The sequence below is a fragment of the Sorex fumeus genome, unplaced genomic scaffold, assembly GCF_029834395.1.
Source record: "Sorex fumeus unplaced genomic scaffold, SorFum_2.1 ptg000035l, whole genome shotgun sequence".
NCBI lineage: Eukaryota > Metazoa > Chordata > Mammalia > Eulipotyphla > Soricidae > Sorex > Sorex fumeus.
In genome coordinates this window covers 25,154,603-25,176,851 of record NW_026606092.1, presented here as the reverse complement: position 1 = coordinate 25,176,851, position 22,249 = coordinate 25,154,603, and the positions used below count along the sequence as shown (strand labels likewise).

General features: G+C 35.4%; 1 protein-coding gene across 1 annotated transcript in view; it reads right to left on the bottom strand.

Moving 5' to 3' along the window:
* The window catches only part of LRP1B (LDL receptor related protein 1B), a 1,985,988-nt gene that overhangs the window by 682,515 nt on the left and 1,281,224 nt on the right, over nucleotides 1-22,249 (bottom strand). The window contains exons 24-25 of the mRNA XM_056117551.1: nucleotides 11,886-12,083; nucleotides 9,438-9,642 (exon numbers count right to left, since the gene is read on the bottom strand). Coding sequence (XP_055973526.1) covers nucleotides 9,438-9,642; nucleotides 11,886-12,083 — 403 coding nt within the window. The remainder of the gene's footprint in view (nucleotides 1-9,437; nucleotides 9,643-11,885; nucleotides 12,084-22,249) is intronic.

Here is a 22,249-nt window from a genome sequence, read left to right as displayed (position 1 = left end):
GAAGAATGAGTCAAGTTAGAAAAAAAGCATTCAGAGGAATGAGTCATCATATTGAACTGATCTCATGAATTGTCTCTGCAATAATGAATTATATAAAAATAGTTTTCATTTCATTATTAATTTTAGTAGTTTTCATGACTTTGGTATCGGTAATACATATAGAAGAACAATGTACAAAGCACTCATTATTTATACGCCAGAAGCTTGATTAAATTAAGTAAACTGGTAGGAAAGGATAAAAATAAATAATATATTAAAAGAAAATATTTGCTGAAGTTGTAGGATGAATACAAGGAATTCATTAAATGTTTTACTCCATTTTGTGCATTGAAAATATTTACAGCCACGTTTAAAATTATAATTAAAAATTAAATGATTTTTAATATGAGAGGGCATTTATAAAATATTAGGATTAGTTTTTTAAAAGCCTATCATTTAAGGATGATAGTATTTTATCTGAAAAAATGCTAATTATCCAGAAACTGTGGAATTAGCTATAAGTATTATATATATTATATAAAAATCTGTGTATAATAATACATATTCATTTTTATAATACAATATTTTAGCTAAAAAATACAACAGAGAGTTCAATTAATATCAAACTTCTAGGTAATCTAGAAAAAGTTCAAAGTCTCTTAAAACCAATGATACGAAATGATACAGCAGTCTCTATTCAAACTTAATTTTGTATGCACACATGTACTCAGTGACACCAGGTTAATATAAACTTCCCTTTAAACTTAAAATTTATGTACCTGAGAAAGAGAAGAGCAGGCAGGGCACTTGCCTTGTACATAGCAGACCTATGTTTGATTCCTGGCACCACATTTCCCCCTATCTTCTCTAAGAATGATTTCAGTGCAGAGTCAGGAATAGCCCATATATGAACACAGATGAATGTAGCCCAATACCTTTTCCTCCACCCCAGGGGGAGAAAAAAAACAAAACTAAATTTAGTGTTTAAATTATTATTTTTTAAAATAGAAGCAAGATTAACATAGCAGAAATCAAATTTATTGTGCTGTCCCTGACAAAGTAAAGCAGGGGTTCTTGCAAGTTTGAAATATTAAAATCACTAACTTTTAGAGTCCTAAAAGATACAAGTATCTGTTGCTAAGTCACCATCAGATCCTAAGATTGTAATTTTCATTCTGGATTGATAACCAATAACCTCTGAAATACTTTTTTGTTTGTTTAGCAAACAGAACTGATGTCTCTCTCTGACACTAACCTATTTCTGCTTAGATAGTAGTCAGCAATTCCAAGACTGGTATCAATAACACTGTTATTTTGTTTGCTCCATATGTAAGCTTATTTGAAATAAGAACCATGGATTCTTGATGTGATATTTTTAGTTGAATTAATATAAATATTGCTTAGAATGATTCCCAATATTCTAAAACAAGTAATTCTTTTTATTACATATATATGTATACAGTCGTCTCGTATTTCATCAGTTTTGCTTGAGCAGGCCCAGTAACGTCTCCATTTTTTTCTTTTTTTGAGATTTGTTGTTACTGTGTTTGGCATATTGAATACATCATGGGTAGCTTGCCAGGCTTTACCGTGCAGGCGAGATCTCTCAGTAGCTTGCCGGGCTCTCTGAGAGGGGAGGAGGAATCGAACACGTCTTGGCCAGGCTGTCGCTGTGCTATAGCTCCAGCCCATGTATACAGTAAATCATGAAAAATCAACAATGCTACTGTTAATTTTTTTATTTCAAATTGTTTCTTCTTGAATGGTTTCTGTGATTAATTTTCCATTATTCAATTAGGTGATTTTCATCACTTTTTATATATAAAAAGAAACAGATCCCTTTGGGATTTGAGCAGCTGTATATATTAGAGAAAAGAATTGAGAAAAATTTGAACTTTTTGCAAATTTTTGCAAATTTTGCAGGAGACATCCAGCAAATGGAGTAAAATTAATCCAGTGTGGACTAGTTTAATATGCTGTTAAAACTATTAATGGCTACCTTCAGTTTTCTAGGGAGGAAGACTGAGAACTGACATTTATATTTTATTAATCAATATCTGCTTATAAGATCTTAAACACATGCACATAGCTCTTATTTCCATGATTTATATTTATAAAAATTTTATAGCTACCTAATTCCCATTATAGATCAAAGTGTTGAAAACAGAAAAACAAAAATTAATATTTCCCTAATTGATTTGGCTCTGAGTGCCTAGCACGTATCACGTATTACCAGAAGATTTATCAAATGAATAAATGATCACATAACTACATACATATGAATTCACAAAAAAACAGTGGCTTTTCCATATTTATTATCCCGTGAAATGTTGCAGAGACCCCTTTGCACTCCCAGTAGGGGTTGGATTGCTCACTTTCGGAAGCAGTGATCTATATTGTAGATAGTAGTAGTTTTCTCCTTTTTTCAGTTATTTAGTTTTTGGGCCACACTCAGCTGTGCTCAGAGCTTACCTCCTAGTTCTGTGCTCAGGGATCACTCCTGTTGGGCATGGGGGACAGTAGGAGGTGCTGGGGATTGAATCTGTGTCGGTTGCATGCAAAGCAAGTGCCCAGTCCCCTGTACTATTGCTCCGGCCGTTGGGGTTACATTACTGACCATGCAACAACAGAACTCCTTACATCCTCCAGAATTCCTTTGGGGAGACCCTTATTAAAATTTTTTGTGTCTGCCCGCGGGCTGGAGCGATAGCACAGTGGGTAGGGCATTTGCCTTGTACACAGCTGACCCGGTTCGATTCCTCTCACACCTCCCGGAGAGCCCAGCAAGCTACCAAGAGTTTCTTGCCCACATGGCAAAACCCGGCAAGCTACCCGTGAGGTATTTGATATGCCAAAAACAGTAACAAGTCTCACAATTTGTTGTGAAATGTTATTGGTGTCCACTCAAGCAAATTGATGAGCAATGGGAGGACAGTGCTACAGTGCTTTACATAAAATTACATTTTAGAATTAGTCACCCTAACAGTGTCCAGAAATTTATCATAGAATAGTTTACAATTAATTTTCAAAGTTGATTTCAAGGAACATTGTTTTGGAAATTTCTAAGCACTTTTCATATATTTTTGCAAAGTGATATTTTCAAAAGAATAAATTCCCTTATTTCATTTTTATAGCTAAATGTATTAACATTTTGATGACGGCATTATTTCACCAAGTACAATGTCTGGATATTTCTTCTTATGGAACATATGGAAATGTTCATCCACAATTGCTTTGTAAAAGAGATTACAGTCTACTGATTCTATAGTTTCTGCATTTAAGCCTTAGTCTATCAGGATTAAATTGGTTCAATGGACCATGAACAACTTGTACCATTAAAGGCATGAAAGAGCCATTATAATGTATTAGGTCAAGCTGCAGGAAGGTGCAGAAAATAAATTATGTTGGTCAAATAAAGTAATGTATTTATAATCTTATCTATAATCTATAATCCTTAGTTCTTCTAAAACCAGCATCATTATTAGTTTCATTTAAGAACACTTTCAGCTGAAACTGAAATTTTATTTGGATGTTTTGCTTAATCTTCACAATTGCTGTTTCTGTTTTCACCAATTGTAATTGCTATAGCAGAGTCCATTTATTAATATAAATGAAAACAAAATACTAGCAATGGAACATGAGGATGCAAAGCAATTACACAAAAAATAAAGACGATGAAAAGTTCAAGCATTAAAGTGAATGTCCTGTGGATTCTGAACTGCTTGGTGCTTGTTACTCCCTAATAGTAAGCTTTATGTTTAGAGGAAATTTAAGTACTCTCTTAGGTCACCTTAGCCATGAGTGTACTGCTTAAAACAGAACAAAAGAAATATGGCTCCTCTCTATGACTTCTAATTTAGCACCTTTTATAATATGACACTGGAGAGTAAGTCAGTGTGCTGAAGGCATGTGACAATGATGTGGCAAATTTATTGTATAACATGATGGCCAGTGAATTCAATGTTGGGGAGCCAAAATATCCATTCAAAATGTTTATATATATATATATATATATATATATATATATATACATATATCTGTCAAAAGGGTCAAAAAAGAAATGGATTTGTTAGTTGTAGGAATATGTCATAGTAAGACAATTTTTTATGTTGTCAATATTTCCTCAACTATGCTGAGGGTGCAAATTGCCTTATTCAAATTCTTTATATTTTGTTGTTATAAAAGAAGCTTATATAATTTTCTATTGGGCATTTATTTTATTACACACTTTGCTTTGTAAAGCATACCCTTATGTCTCTAGAATTAGACATGTGCATTTCTGACATGGGCTGGAGCAATAGCACAGCGGGTAGGGCATTTGCCTTGCAAGCGCCCAACATGGCCAACCCGAGTTCGATTCCTCCGCCCCTCTCAGAGAGCCTGGCAAGCTACCCGTGATATATTCAATATGCCAAACACAGTAACAACAAGTCTCACGATGGAGACGTTACTGGGACGCTCAAGCAAATCAATTTCTGACATGTATTGGTTTATTTAATATTTTGATGATCACTTTTCTAAAAGCAAGAATAGTGAGGATTCCTAAACCTGAATGCAACTTTGTTTACTATTAGAAAGAATTAAATATAGTAGGAAAGGTAATATAATTTGTACAAATATATTCCTGAGAAATAATCTAGTGGCTTTATCATAAAATGGAGATAGAGCAAAAATTCATTTGAAGTACTAATTTAATGTACCATAAATAATTTGAGAAATAATGGGAATTTATATGTAATTGATGATATAATGCTAAGGAAATAAATCAAGTAAAATGACATTATTTTAATGTTTCTTTTCTTACAATTAGCTTGATTTGAAGTTAACTGCTCAGTATGCCTTTTTTATTCTTAGTCTAGATTATGAAAGATCTAATGTTTTAAAATATTTATAATTTTTTACCAAAATATAAAATTTAAAAATATTTTAAAATTTATTTTACATTTTAAGATTTTAATTGATAAACTTATTCTACATTTTAAGATAAATTATTGCTTTGGAAAATAATCCTTTTACATCCCCTATAAAATAATTTCTAATAACAAAAAATATCCATTTTATCCCAACTAGCAAACATAAAACTTTCAATTAATTTCTATTATTGAATTAGAGGTATCATCTGAAGTTTAGTCATTTGTGCCAGAAATCGTATTACAAGTGTTATTACTTTAACTTTTTCAATTGCTTCTGTAATTATGAATGTTACAATTAATTATAGCAATTAATAATTTAATACATAAAATATGAAACCATTATCAAGTTTTGCCCATTGATTGGCTAGTTTTCTATACTTTAAACTATTAAGAAAATGATTTATTTCTGGAGATCCTTTTTATATTGTAGAAATACTGTTACTTTTAATTATGTGTTACATATGTTTTATTATTTTTCCCAACTCAAATCGAACATTTCCCAAACTAGAGATAAAAGAATTTATTCTAAATATTTTTAATTCAAAGAGTGGTAAGTAAAAGTTCAACTCCTAAAAATGCAGCTTTGTTTGGCCAGATCATTTTCAAAGTTTTCATATAATGACTTTGGTTTGGAGCTTTTCTTCTGTGTGTGATGCCTGTCATTTGGGAAATACAGGCTTTCTGCGAATAGATACTCAAATTAGTATCCATAACTTTTCTCCAGAAGAATCATTTTCTTTCCATAAAATGTTTTTCATGTTGCCATAACTATGATAGTTCTTAAGGTAAAACTTTCAAATCAGTAATAATTTCTACACTGATGGTAAAACCACTGTTGATAACAACCTACTGCTTTTATCAAAACGATCAGTATCAGCCTTATATTTGTAAACTCAAAAACGGACTGTTGTAAAAAAAAGTTAATTTCTCATTAAAGACACAGATCCAACTCTAGCAAACTTTTATAAAACTAATGAGTGCTATTGACAAAACATGAACTATGTAAATTAAAGAGCACACCTCCAGGCTAAATGGTACAGACAGCTCTTTAGTTTTTGTTGCCCATCTCCCTATTTTTAAAACATTAGCAATTCAGGCTTATATGCAAAATGTCTTAACAATTTAAATTTTGGGAACTAACTCAAATAAATTAAAAGCGTTCTGGAAAGCAAGACAAACATCAAATGTAGATTGCCAATTTGGAAACTTGTACTAGCCAAGTTATACAACTCCTTTGATTTTTGTATCCAAATTGAGGAAAAAGGAAACAAACTTCCCAAACTATTGATTCTGTAATCTTGGGCCAGAACCAGAGCACAAACCAGAGAGGGTAGTAAGAGAGCGTCAGCAAGGCTAAAAGCAAGGCTCATTTGCTTTGTTTCTGCGTACTGCTCAACTGCTTCCTAGCTAACATTTATCTCTGACTCTTCTTCCTTGGATTTATATGAATTACAGATATTGAGCTTACTTTTTTTTTTCCACAATTCCTTAGACTAGAAGTTTTTTTTTGATCAACAAAATAATTAACAAAAATCTAAACAAGTATTGCCAAATCCAAACTTTTTATTTTTTTATTTTACTTTGTTGAAATGTGTACCTTGGCTTGGCCACTTAAGAGGTTACTGAGGTCAACAAAATAAAGGCATTATGGGAGAAAGCATTCTGGGGAAAAAAGAAAATCATCTAAAAATTCCAATGGGTTGTCTAGGTTTACAAGTTCTATCATGTTGACAGAATTCTAAAAGAAGTATAAAATATTTTCCTTAATATGCTCTCATTTCTATAGAAATACTAGTAGGACGATTGACTCACATTTAGTCCAAATACAAGTATCTCTATCTAAATTAACTATGCAATCAAAGTGTTGCTTTCAAGTTGAGAAAGCACATCTCCTTTCTTAATTGAGAGTATTTAAAATGGGGGCTTTGAAATAGTTAAACAGACTGGAACACAGGCTAAGCAAGAAGATCTGGTTTAATCCTAGGCACTGCTTGGATTTCCAAGCATCAAGAGAGCACTGTTGGTCTGTCTCAAACCAACCCACCAACCAACAATGAAACCAATAATCCTTTTTCAAAAAACAAACAAAAAAATCTAAACCATTTAGCTAACAGGAAATAAAAATTTTGGAACTTAGCTTTGGGATTTATATTCAGAAACTGCACTTTTTTTTTCTAAAGAGATAGTTATTTTTATTTATTTTTCTGTATACAATTTACATAATTAAGCCAAGATCAAAATGAGAATGTCAATCTGTCATTCAAAGGAAGTCTGTTAACAATACCCTGAGTTTGATACTAAATTTGGTTCTGAAATGCTTTTTTAAATAATTCTCTCTTTTACTAAACTTTGAATTCTCTTCACTTCATAGCTATAATGACTTCAATTGACATAATTACCAGTCATAACAAAGTATTCTCACATGTATCAATTTTAACTAACATATCTAAAGTCTCAACAAAACAACCTAATGTTAAAGTTGTTATTATTATTGATATAAAAAGAAAAATGATATAAACATCTTAATTAAACAGCTTAATCATGCCTCACCCTTGTACTCCATCAAGCTTATCTGAATTTTCTTTTAACTCAGTCCAAGATTATTTGCAATGAATAAAGTGTGAGGTTATTAACAGTGACTGCTTGAGAATAGAAACAATTAACATCACCTTGTTGGCAGGTCAAAGGGAAAAAATAATTAATTACTGCTTCAAAATCAAGTTGAGATGGCTTCCAAAGTTGCCTGATACAAATATTTAGAAAATACAGACACTTCTCTCATCTAAAAATACCTTTGTAGGCACAACTATAACTAAACTGTAAAAATAAGCACTGATTTACATAAATAAATATATGACCATTTTTATCTGCATACAAACAACTACATGGAAACATGTACATATACCACAAAATAAGCTTTAAATATTAATTTAGAACTTACTTTGACTACTAATTTTTGAAGTAATTAAATTTTATATTAAACATTTTAAATATAAATGGCTAGCAAAAAGAAAAAATATAATTAAAAAAATTATGTTCAAAGAGTGACTCTGAAGGTGATATGGTGCTGACAGCAGCTCAATCTGTACCTGTGCAGCTTGATGGCATCGTCAGACTTTCAGATACCCCAAAATTGCTGCTGTGACTTTGGCCAGACCCCAAAAACTTGGGGCAAACTTTACCAAGAAAGTAAACAGCCAAAAGTTAGGTATGTAGGAGATACACCCACAAACCACCTCTGGCTCAGTTATGTAATTGGAGGCATGGCCTCTCTGGATCCTAATCAAACTGCTTAACGGCCATGATCCCAGAGACTCAGAAACAAATCTTGGAACCCAAAGGCTTTTAGCAGAAATGCGTCCTGTTCCTGCAATAGGTTACTGGCTCTGGGCCACTCCAGGTGGGAATAGGCTTCGTGCCTTGGACTGTTCCCCTTGGCGGCCAGGTGACCACCATCTTCCAGAGGCTACTGGACAGTCAGTTTGGGCCCGCAGTGACGAGACATGTAGGGCCTCACCAGATGGGGGTGGAACCGGCCCTTTCCTCCCCATCCCAGTGAGCCCCCGAGTTGCCACATACAAATGACCTCTCTGGCTGCTGATCAAGCTAATTAACGGCCATGATCCCAGAGACTCAGAAACAAATCTTGAAACCCAGTGGCTTTTGGCAGAAATGCATCTGGACTGCATACAAGGTGGCTGCCGCCTCAGAGCTTATTGGAAAGCCAGATATGAGCCAGCAGTGATGGAGCAATTGCAGTCTCATGGGAAGGAGGACAGTACCAGCTAATCCTTCACACCCTCCCAAGGTCATGAGTTGCCCCCCACAAGCGGCTCTCTGACACAATCATGGCTTTACAGGGCCAAAGAACTTAATCCAGAACCTGGATTTGTGGCAGAAAAGTGAATAGACCATGCATTAAACTACAGTGCCATGCCTCCCTGGGAGGGAACGGGTTTTGCTTCCTTCCACCTTTTTTCCCTCCTGGCAGCAAGGTGGCCACCACCTTGGAACTTATTGGAAAGCCAGGTATGAGCCTGTGGTGACAGGGCAACTGCAGTCTCATGGGAAGGGGGATGGTACTGGCTTGTCCTTCACGGCCTACCAAGGTCACTAGTTGCCCCACATGAGCGGCTCTCCGGCACAGCCATATGCACAGAAACCAATGTCTTAATTATCTGGCTCTTTGGCAGAAATCCAAAATCTCAAGGCCGCTATTCTGCAATTCTGACCATGGTTCGATTAGGAATTCTGATTGTTGTGGCGGAAATTTGAAACAATAATGGTGCATCTTTTGTCGAAACAATGAATGTAATCAATGTAGAGAAGAGTTAAGTGTAATTCATCTGCCTCACAGGCATTGGGAGGGGTGGGATGGGGGTATATTGAGGTTCTTTGTGGTGAAAAATGAGTACTGGTGAAGTGAGAGGTGTTTGATCAATGTATGAGCGAGACTTAAACCTGAAAGCTTAGTAACTTTTCCCACAGTGATTCAATAAATAAATATAAAAAAAAAGAGTGACTCTGAAAGGTGAATATCCTTACCCATATCTTGGATCCAAAGCAATGGCCCTGGGATGTTCCATGGCTCCTGCTATTAGGGTAGTTCTTAATGTCCCATCTAATTTGGCTACTTCAATTTGATCTAGATTGCTATCAATCCAGTATATGTTGCCTGCTATCCAGTCAACTGTCAGTCCTTCTGGGGTAGCCAGGCCGTGCTCTACAACCACTTCAACAGCACTGACACCTACAAAAATAAATGTTGATGAAGGGATGAGGGTGAGGGCAAAATGAAAACCAAAAAGGAACACATTAACGATAAAAGGAAATACGTACTTTTCAGTAGTTCAAATATCAAACATTATATAGGTCACTGTCCTCCCATTGTTCACTGATTTGCTTGAGCAGGCCCAGTACTGTCTCCATCATGAGACTTGTTGTTACTGTGTTTGGCCTATTGAATATGTCACGGGTAGCTTGCCAGGCTTTGCCGTGCGGGCGAGATACTCTCAGTAACTTGCCGGGCTCTCCGAGAGGGGCGGAGGAATTGAACCAGGCCCGGCTGGGCCAGCGGCACACAAGGCAAACACCCTACCATTGTGCTATCGCTCCAGCTCAAACATTATATAAAATTTTAAAAATACAAAGCAAAACATTATTATTATTATTACTATTATTATTATTGTTATTATTATTTGCTTTTTGGGTCACACCTGGCAATGCGCAGGGGTCACTCCTGGCTCTGCACTAAGGGTTACCCCTGGTAGTACTCAGGGGACCATATGGGTTGCTGGGAATCGAACACAGATAGACCGTGTGCAAGGCAAAATCCCTACCTGCTGTGCTATCATCCCAGGCCCCAAAATTAATTCTTATTATAGAGGAAATTAAGGTATAAAATTTAAAATTACTCATGTTCCTGTCAGAAATGTTTAATCTTGGATGGTTCAGAAAAAAAAGAGAAATATCTCTTGAATCCTTACAGGGCAGGTGGAAAGGGCTAATAATAATGTTTCAATTGCAAAACAAGATAAAACCAAAACCTGTTTCTGAACTTTTTAAAATCAAACTGAGGGATTTTGGGAAATCATAATGATATGCTGGCTAAACGTAGGGCAATATAACTTAATGTCAATTTTCAAGAGTAGAATAAAGAGAATGTATACTTGAGGCAACCTGAATTATGTCAAAGTAGAAGCCACTCTTTCTTGAAGCATCACAAATAAAATATCCTGAATAATAAACACATTAAACACATACACATTGTTACTAATGTGTTTATTAATAATACACAATGAGTGTTGGTTGAGACAGCACAAAAGATAAGATATTTTTGTTGCATAGAGCCAATCTTGATTTGACCTCAAAAACTCATATGATCCTCTGTGTCCTGTCAGCAGTGATCCCTGGGAACTGAGCCAAGAGTGAGCCCTGAGTACCAAGAGATGTGGCCCCCAAACCAAATATATACAAAATAAAATGCATAATAAAATAATATCGCAATGACAACCAATTCTTTTTAATTCACTCCTAAATTTGGTTTGAAATTAAAACAATGTTTTAAAGATATGTTAAAATAAAATAGCATATTTATAGTTTATGAACTTCCTTTCCCTAATGACATTGTGACAAAATTTTAAAATGAAAAAAACCCTACAAGATAACTAATCCTAAAAATATAATATATTTGTAAATTACCAGAAGGTCATTTTACAGGACAATTAATCACATCTCATAATTACCTTATATGTTTATAAATCATGTTTTTTTAAATTGCAAAAGTGATTAAAAGACAAATTAAAAACTGTTGGATATATCTGACTTTACAAATACCAAATAAATTCAGCTTTTTCCCAGATAAACTACATATACATCAAGTCTCTTTAAAAAGTCTCACTTATACATAAAATGAATCAGTTAATTTATACTTGAAATATTTAACTCATATCAATCATATTTAGAAAATTTATTTCCTAAATAACACTAAAAATGGCTGGAGCGATAGCACAGCGGTAGGGCGTTTGCCTTGCACGCAGCCAACATGGCCGACCCGAGTTCGATTCTTCCGCCCCTCTCGGAGAGCCCGGCAAGCTACCGAGAGTATCTCGCCTGCACGGCAGGGCCTGGCAAGATCCCCGTGACTTATTCTATATGCCAGACACAGTAACAACAAAGTCTCCAATGGAGACGTTACTGGGCCCGCTCGAGCAAAATTATTTTAACTTGAAAAACTACGACTCATTATGTGGAAAAGCCCACCATAATTATTATTGCATAGTAATAATTATTGTTGTGGAAAATTTCCCAACAGTCTACACTACCCTGGCCCTGGCCAGCATATCTTCATAAATCCCTGATTTCAGATATGTGAGAGAAGAGATTTAAAAAAATGGCTGAGTTAATCAAAATACCTTGTCATTTACAAAACTTTTTATGAAATCTTCCTTTAAAAAAATAATCTGAAAATTAAGCCAAAATTGTAGAACATACCTCCACTTTCAGAAAGTTTGCCTCGATATATTCTGTCTTCTACAACATCTGTCCAATAAAGTAAACTTTGATTGAAGTGAAAATCAAGTGCTATTGTGTTTCTCAGTCCAGGAACAAGTAGACTATAGTCTCTTTTATGAAGATCAATCCTTCTGATCTCATGGCGAATAGAAAAGATGATGAATGCTTCAAAAGGATCTGAAATTAAATTCAGTTTTAAAAGACATGAAAATTTTTCCAAATTTGGTAAGCAAAAATTATAAAATGCTGAGGTCAAAATCGAAGTGCTTAAAAGTTACATTTTAAGGGCCAGAGATATACAGTAGGTCAGGTATTTTCCCTGCATGCCCCTGACCTCTCTTTGATGTCCTATACCACATATGTTCCTCCAAGACTTTCTTGGACTAGGCAATGACCACAGAAACACGAGTAAGCCCTGAATACCACTTGGTGTGGTGCAAAAGCTCCTTACCTCAATAAAAAGCTATATCTCTTACATAGTTCTGTGCCATTAAAGGAACGACTTTAAATTTTAAGAAAATGTGAAGGGGCAGAGGGAAATGGAGTGATAGCATGGCAGGTAGACCGTTTTCCTTGTATGGGGCTGACTCGGGTTCGATTCCCAGCATCCCATATTGTACCCCGAGCACCACCAGGAATAATTACTGAGTGCAGAGCCAGGAGTAACCCCTGTACATTGTCGGGTGTGACCCAAAAAGCAAAAAACAAAAACATAAACCCCAAAAATAAAACAAATAAACAAAAAAAGTTAAAGGGGGCTTTCTGGGCACACAGGGACCAGCCGGGTGCTCAAAAGTTGGGCATATGAAGAGCTAGAGAGGCTGCTGCCTGATATCTGATTGAGGGCCTCATGCCAAAGCTGGACCCCAAGGAGATGAGAGGAAGATCAGAAAGGATGTAAATTCCTCCATACAAAATTTTCTCGATATGGCCCTGCTAAGAATCACTCCTTTTATCTTAAAAAACCTGGACAGAGTCTCTGAAATTCATGTGGATCAATAACCTTCCATTAATAGCTAAAGGAATCCTTGGGAAAAAGATGTGGGTGAGATTACCTTCCCCAACTTCAAACTGTACTACAAAAGCAGTGGTAATTAAAACAGCATGGTTGGGCTAGAAACAGGCCAGTGCCACTGGCTAGAAACAGACCAGTGGCACAGAATTGAATATTCTGTCATAGACTATCAAATATATGATCACTTAATCTTTGACAAAGGAGCAAGAAACGTGAGGTGGAATAAGCAAAGCCTCTTCAACAATTGATGCCGGGAAAATTGGAAAGCTACACGCAAAAAAGAAAAAAAAAAGTGAACTTCGATTTCTGTTTTACACCAGGCACAAAAGTCAGATCAGAGTGAATTAAAAATCTCAATTTCAGACATGAATCCATTAGGTACATGGAAGAAAATGTAGGCACAACCCACCATGACATTGAAGATAAAGGCATCTTTAAAGATGAAATGGCATTGACCAAGCAAGTGGAAACAAACAAACAAATTGGAGTACATCAAGCTAAGAAGCTTCTGCACTCAAAAGAAACAGTGACCAAAATACAAGAATCCCACTGAATGGGAAAAATATTTACCCAGAACCCATCAGATAAGGGGTTAATATCCAGTATATAAAAGACATTGATAGAATTGTGTATGAAAACAATTTCCAAACCCATCAAAATATGGGGAGAAGAAATGAACAGAAGCTTCCTCATAAAAGAAATACAAATGACCAAAAGGCACATGAAAAATGCTTTACATCATTAATCAGGGAAATGCAAATCAAAACAATGAGATATCATCTCAAACCCAGAAACTGGCATATATCAAAAAGAACAAGAACAAGAACAACCAGTGTTAATGTGGATGCGGAGAGAAAGGGACTCTCATTGTTGGTGGGAATGCTGACTGGTCCGGTCATTTTGGAAAACAATATGGACATTTCCTGAAAAACCCACAACTGAGCTTCCATACGACCCAGCAATACCACTTCTGGGAATATATCCAGAGGACACAGAAAAGCACAGTTAAAATGACATCTGCACTTATATGTTCATTGCAGCTCTGTTTAAAGTAGCCAAAATCTGGAAACAACCTCAGTGCCCAAGAACAAATGACTGATTAAAGAAACCTTGGTTCTCTACAGAATGGGAAAGGATATTCACCGAATACACATCTGACAAGGGGTTGATATCCAGGATATACAAAATGCTGGTTAAACTCCACAAGAAGAAAACATCCAACCCCATCCAAAAATGGGGCAATGAAATGAACAGAAACTTTCTCAAAGAAGAAATCCGAATGGCAAAAAAGCACATGAGAAAATGCTCTACATCATTAATCATCAGGGAGATGCAGATCAAAACCACAATGAGATACCATCTCACACCTCAGAGACTGGCCCACATTCAAAAGAACAAAAGCAACCGATGCTGGCGTGGATGTGGCGAGAAAGGGACACTCCTTCACTGTTGGTGGGAATGTCCACTGGTTCAGCCCTTCTGGAAAACAGTATGGACGATTCTCAAAAAATTAGAAATTGAGCTCCCATTTGACCCAGCAATACCACTCCTAGGAATATATCCCAGAGAGGCAAAAATGTACAGTCGAAGTGACATCTGCACTTGTTTGTTCATTGCAGCACTCTTTACAATAGCCAGAAACTGGAAGAAACCTGAATGCCCAAGAACAGATGACTGGTTAAAGAAACTTTGGTACATCTACACAATGGAGTACTATGTAGCTCTTAGAAAAGATGAAGTCATGAAATTTACATACAAGTGGTACAACATGGAAAGTATCATGCTAAGAGAAATGAGTCAGAAAGAGAGGGATAGACATAGAAAGATTGCATTCATCTGGGGGATATAAAGTAACAAAGTATGAGATTAATACCCAAGAATAGCTGAGATCAGCACCAGGAGGATTACTCCATAACTTAGAGGCCAGCCGGGTATCCTAGAGGAAAGGGCAGTTCAGATAGAGAAGGGAGCACCAAATAAAGGATGTTTGGAGGATCCTCCCAGGAGGGGAGATGCATGTCGAAAGTAGACTATGGACTGAACATGTTTGCCACTCAATGCCTCTTTTGCAGACCACAACACCCAAAAGGAGAGAGAGAACACAGGGGATTGCCCTGCCACAGAGACAGGGGGGGATGGGGGGATGGGGGTGGGAGGATATTATCCATGGTGGTGGAAAATGGGCACTGTTAGAGGGATGGGTATCTGATCATTGTATAATCGAAACTCAAGCACAAAAAATTGTAAATCTACAACTGTACCTCATGGTGTTTCACTGATAAAAAGAAAATTTAAAAAAAAAAGAAACTTTGGTTCCTCTATACAATGGAATACTATGCAGCTGCTAGGAAAGATGAAGCAATGAAATTTGCTTATATGTAGATGAACATGGAAAATATCATGCTAAGTGAACTGAGTAATAAAGAGAGGGACAGATATAGGATGGCTGCACTTATTTGTAAAATATAAAATATCACAATAGGAGACTAACATCCAAGGACAATAGCGACAAGGGTCAAGGAGATTGCTCCATGATTGTAAGACTGCCTTATGAGTTGAGGGAGCAGGCAGTTGGGATAGAGAAGGGATCACTAAGTCAATGATGGTTGGGAGGATGGTTCAGGATGGGAGCTGTGTGCTGAAAGTAGATAAAGGACCAAAGATAATGATCTCTCATTATCTGTATTGAAAACCACAATGGCCATAAGTAGAGAGAAAGAGGGAAATTTTCTGCCACAGAGGCAGGGGGATGAATGGGATGTGGGCAGCAGGAGGGATACTAGGAACACTTTGATCGTGGAAAATGTACACTGGTGGAGGGATGGGTGTTTGATCATGGTATAACTGGAAATAAAACAAGAAAGATTTGTTACTTTAGCTCATGGTGATTAAATTAAAAAATTAAAAAGATTAAAAAAGAAGGTGGAAATTAAAAAATTAAAAAGATTAAAAAAGAAGGTGGACAGTATATGAAGAGTGGTCATCACATGTGAATGCAGACTATAAAGAACTTGATTAGAGTTTCTCCTGTCCGCAAATCAATAGTCCTAGAAATATGTAAGAGACTCTGAGTGAAAGTACCTAAAAAACCTACTTGTTTAGAAACGAGTTTGACTATGGTGACAGACTTTCATAGCTGAAACAAAACTATTTTGAACATATGAGAAGATATTTTGTGGTCCTAGAACACCCTTATGCCTGTAATACTCAGCCTCCGTGAATGTTGGTATAACGATGAACAATGTCAAATTCCATTTTCTAGCAAGTTATCAATTATAAGGGAATTATCCCTGCATTGGCACTGTCTTGTCATTTCTGGTTCACTTTTTATTTATGTACATTGAAAAGTTTCTGACAGTCTTTTTAAAATAAAAACCAGTACACAATCATGATGACATTTAAGGACAGAAACATTAGTCTATAATTTTAGTAAATGTACAAATTAATAAAAAATAAAAAAACATTAAATTAATTTTATGGTTATTTATTAAAATGATGCACAATTGTGATTGTATTCCTTGCATATACACATACACTAATTTTTGAATGAATAATATAAAAAATATTGCATTTCAAAGACAAATTTGTTGGTTTTCTGCATTAGTGTGAGTTCTGCAGCAAGTAAACAAATAAAAGTCACTATAGTTATTCCCAGGTGTTGGTAAAATGAACTCCTCTCTTCTCAATTCTGAGTCAATCTCATGACTATGGGTCTATAAAGGAGAAGGAACCAAAAAAAATGAATTTCAATGGAGAGTGTAGTTGGGTTTGTCACCGTGGGAGAAGCTCCATCAAAGGGAAGTGGTGGCTATTTCCATAATGCAAGGATGTTTTGAAATATATCCTATTGACTGAATGAATTTGAAGATGCATCAACATAAATAAGGGAAAGGGAAGGAGATTTCAAAAAGAGATTTGAACTTAAATTTTATATTTTGCACATTAAAAAAGTGTTTCAGGGGCTGGAGTGATAGCACAGTGTGTAGGGTGTTTGCCTTGCATGCAGCTGACCAGGGATCGATTCACAGAATCTCTTATGGTCCCCCAAGCACTGCCAGGAGTAATTCCTGAGTCCATGATCCAGGATTAACCCCTGTGCATCACCAGATTTTACCAAAAAAGCAAAAATAAATAAATAAATAAAGTAAAGGTAAAGGTAAAGGCCCTCCCGTTGATCGTCGATTTGCTCGAGCGGGCCCAGTAACGTCTCCACTGGAGACTTTGTTGTTACTGTGTCTGGCATATCGAATACTCTCGGTAGCTTGCCGGGCTCTCCGAGAGGGGCGGAGGAATCGAACTCGGGTCGGCCATGTTGGCCGCTTGTAAGGCGAGCGCCCTACCCGCTGTGCTATCGCTCCAGCCCAAATAAATAAAGTAAAAAAATAAAATGAAAAAGTGTTTCAATATCTGAAAATTACTAAACATTGTCAGAATTTTGATATAAATATATACATATATCATAGTTACAATATGAAATAGTACTCAGCCTAAAAATTGATTAAATCCTGCAATTTGCAACAATATGTACAGACATAGAGGACAATATGTTTAGTACAGATAATAATAAACACCATAAGATCTCATTAATATGTGATATACATAAAAATAAACAATATGGGGCTGGAGCAATAGCACAGGTCAGGCATTTGCCTTGCATGCGGCTGACCCGGGTTTGATTCCCAGCATCCCATATGGTCACCCAAGCATCACCAGGAGTAATTCCTGAGTGCAGAGCCAGGAGTAACCCCTGTGCATGGTCATGTGTGACCCAAAAAATAAATAAATAAAAATAAATAAACAGTGAATAATACAAAACCTTTAACACTGTTAGTGGATTTAAACCACAAAACAATTAGTGGCTACCAGAAAGAAATAAAAAAATGGGTGGTTAAATCTGACAAGTAGAAGCATTTCTGTGGTGAAGATAAAACTGATCCTTAGTGAATTGAACGTACAATATACTCATATTTATTTTAGATAATACACACCTAAAATATATTCCAATATTATATCAATACAAATTAACTAAGTAAAGCACTTAAATTGTTCCCTTTATTTATATAACAGCATTGAAGATAGCATTTTTACTTGCAAATGAAAAATTTCTGCTTACAATATTAGAAAATAAATTCTTAAAATCTAAAAGAATTACAAAAGATATCTGGAATTAGTTAAAAATGTAACAATAGATAAAAACTCTAAAATCAATTAATCTAATTTGTCACATGGGAAATTAATGGAAAAACAGCTAGATAATAAACAAAATGAAATTTTCAAGTGTAAAAGTCAAATGGAGTATTACTCTTAGAGTTTGAATAAATTAACTTTTTTTTAATTTGTTTTTTATTTTTTTTATTTAATTTTTATTAGTGAAGCACCATGAGGTACAGTTGTAGATGTAGAAATATTTGTGCTTGGGTTTCAGTTATACAATGATCGAATACCCATCCGTCCACCAGTGCCTATTCTCCACTATCACTGATCCCAGTATCCCTCCCACACCCATATCCCCCATTCCACTCTGCCGCTGTGGCAGGTCATTCCCTTTTATTCTCTCTCTCCTTTTGGGTGCTGTGGTTTGCAAAAGAGGCATTGAGTGGCAATCATGTTTGATCTCTAGTCTAATTTCAGCATGCTTCTCCCATCCTGGGAGGATCCACCAACACTCTTTACTTGGTGCTCCCTTCTCTATCTGAGCTGACTTTTTCTCTAGCATGTGTGGCTGGCCTCCAAGCCATGGAGTGAACCTCCTGGTATTTATCTTGGGTGTTAGTCTCCTATTTTGTTTTTTTATGTTCCACAGAGGAATGCAATCTTTCTATGTCTGTCCCTCTCTTTTTGACTCATTTCTCTTAGCATGATACTTTCCATGTAGTACCACTTGTATGTAAATTTCATGACTTCATCTTTTCTAACAGCTACATAGTACTCTATTGTGTAGATTTACCAAAGTTTCTTTAACCAGTCATCTGTTCTTGGGCACTCCTGGAAGCAAATGGGAATTAAGACACCAGAACCAAGGGAATGCGGCCAAAGCTGTGTTAAGGGAAAAATTTATAGCTCTGCAAACATTCCACATAAACAACTTGACTTCACAGCTCAAGATCTTAGAAGAGGACCAACAAAAGGAGCCCAAACCAGGCAGAAGGAAATAGATCATAAAACTTAGAACAGAAATCAACTACATGGAAAACAAAAGAATAATCTGAAAGATCAATAAAACCAAGAACTGATTCTTCGAGAAAATAAACAAGATAGATAAACCACTAGCAAGACTCACAGAGAAAGAGAGAGAGAACCCTAATAAACCGAATCAGAAATCAGAATGGGGATATCACAACAGAAACCAAAGAAATTCAAAAGATCATCAGAGATTACTTTGAAAGTCTGCATGCCACGAAACAAGAGAACCTAGAAAAAATTAACTCTTTTTAAAAGTTAATTTTAAATGCATAAGTATACGTGTATAATAGAACCATTCATTTTAAACTTAGCACAATCTCTTAAGAGCAATTTTAGAAATAATCAGTGAAATAATTACTAATGTGTCACTGAGATACATATCACTAGAACTGTTTTCATATTGTCTTAAGAATTCTAATGTTGACAAGTAAAATCAAAAGAAGTGAAAATATGAGGAATAAAAAATATTTTCATATCAAAAAGTTGTGAAAGGGACCCTCCTTCATTGCTGGTGGGAATGCCGACTGGTTCAGCCCTTTTGGAAAACAATATGGACGATTCTCAAAAAATTAGAAATTGAGTTCCCATTTGACCCAGCAATACCACTCCTGGGAATATATCCCAGAGAGGCAAAAAAGTATAGTCGAAGTGACATCTACACTTGTTTGTTCATTGCAGCACTCTTTACAATAGCCAGAATCTAAAAATCCTGAGTGCCCAAGAACAGATGACTGGTTAAAGAAACTTTTGTACATCTACACAATGGAGTACTATGTAGCTGGTAGAAAAAGTGAAGTCATGAAATTTACATGCAAGTGGTACTACATGGAAAGTATCATGCTAAGTGAAATGAGTCAGAAAGAGAGGGACAGACATAAAAAGATTGCATTCATCTGGGGGACATAAAGTAACAAAATAGGAGATTAATACCCAAGAATAGCTGAGATCAGTACCAGGAGGATTACTCCATGGCTTAGAAGTCAGCCAGGCATGCTAGGGGAAAAGGCAGCTGATAGAGAAGGGAGCACCAAATAAAGGGTATTTGGAGGATCCTCCCAGGATGGGAGGTGCATGTTGTAAGTAGACTATGGACCGAACATGATTGCCACTCAATGTCTCTTCTGCAGACCACAACACCCAAATGGAGAGAGAGAACAAAAGGGAATGCCCTGCCAGAGGCAGGGTGGGATGGGGGGGATGGGGGGGACAGATACTGGGATCCATGGTGATGGAAAATGGGCACTGGTGGAGGGATGGGCATATGATCATTGTATAATCGAAACCCAATGACAAAAATTTGTAAGTCTACAAATGTACCTCATTGTGTTTCACTAATAAAAATTTTAAAAAAGGGTTGTATATCTGAAAATATAATAATATAAAGTTGACAAAATTATTACCAAGAAGAAAGAATTAAGTTATATGTTTCAATATCACAAAGTAGGCATGTTGGAACACAAAATAGGTCTCCATAAAACAAAAATACAGAACTCATAACTATGATATTCTCTGATAAAGAGCAGAAAAAATTGTAAACTAAGCCTGGAAAATGTGCCAAGTTTGGGAATCAAATAATTTAATATTGAACAACTAGTGGATCAAAGAGTAAATCAAAGAAGAAATCAAATGGTTCCTTGAAAAAAAATAAAAGTAAAGATAAGACCTAGCAAAATGTATGAACATAGTAGAAGTTGATCTAAGAGGAAGGAAGCTTATATCAGTGCAAATATTAATCAGGAGACAAGAAAAAAATTCAGGTAGATATCCGAACTATACATTTTAAAATAATCTTTTGTGGGGTTTGGGGTCATATCCAGCAGTGCTCCAGGCTTTGTAATCAGGAATCATTCTTTTCTGTACTCAAGGGACCATATGAAAGAGCCAGATATTTATTCCAAGGCATGCAGAATGTTTTGCTTTGCAAACTCGTCTGCAGTAGTATTTCTATAGATCCCTAGCTAGACATTTTAAGTTACTAGAAAGAGATCAACTAAGAGTCTATAGTAAGCAGAAGAAGGGAGGAACTAAAACAAAGGATGGACTGACTTGGCTTTCTAAAACAAGATCGATTACCCCTACATAGACTCACAAAGTGAAAAGGAAAATAAAAAGTCTAATAAATTGTGTAGAAATTAAAGGGAAAAGTTACAAAAAAATACCGCAGTAATTCAAAAGTACTGTTGAAATTACTATAAAAATCATTTCATAAAACTGGAGAACCTAGAAGAAAGCATGAATTTTTGGAATCCTATAAACTCCCAACACTCAATCAGGAGAAAGAAGATCTGAGACTAATTATTAACAAAGAGATTAAAATAATAATTGAAAGTTTTCCCATTAGACAAAAGGTTGGGCAAGTGGATTCAATTGTTAACTCTTCAATACCTTCAAAAAAGATGTATTTACAAGATTCCCAATTTTTATATGCAAAATATTTATTTAATGATTAAACTATAAATAATACAATATCAAAAATAGTCAAATAGATCTTGAGACAAATAGTTTGAATATGAATAAAAGGCTTACTCTTATACAATACAAAAGAAAAGAACATATGAAATAAAATTTTAAAAAGTTGAAAACTTAATTATGTACACTGAAAACACACAAAGAAAAATCTGATTTAATTGAATAGGGAGATTGATAAATCTATAATCAATTTGTAAATATTTTGGACACAATTTCTAGTAAAATAAGATATGAGATCAGTTATGATCAGAAATATGATTAGAACAATAAGGAAACAAAAATTTCAACCCACAAAAATTACATAGAAATCAGAATCATAATTTTTTTTCTTTTGAACACACATGAAATATTTAAAGAAATGGTCAGGTACTGCTTTACAAAGTAAATGTAAAGGAATAGTTAGGAATCTGCTTAATAATGAATATTCTGTGCACAATGAAATTAAATTTAAAAATAAACACTGCTAAGCTGCTCACATACTAAAAAAAATAAAATACTGATACCAAGTACTTTTTATAAAAAAATTCTAGCTCTGAAGTAAATTAAGTCTCTGGGATCTTAGCAACTTAATTAGAAACCTTAGCTTGAGTTCAGTTTCTTCTTTTTTCTCTGTGAAATTTTCTTTTCTCCAAAAGTATTAGTTCAAAAAAAATAGGATGTGAAAACAATCCACATA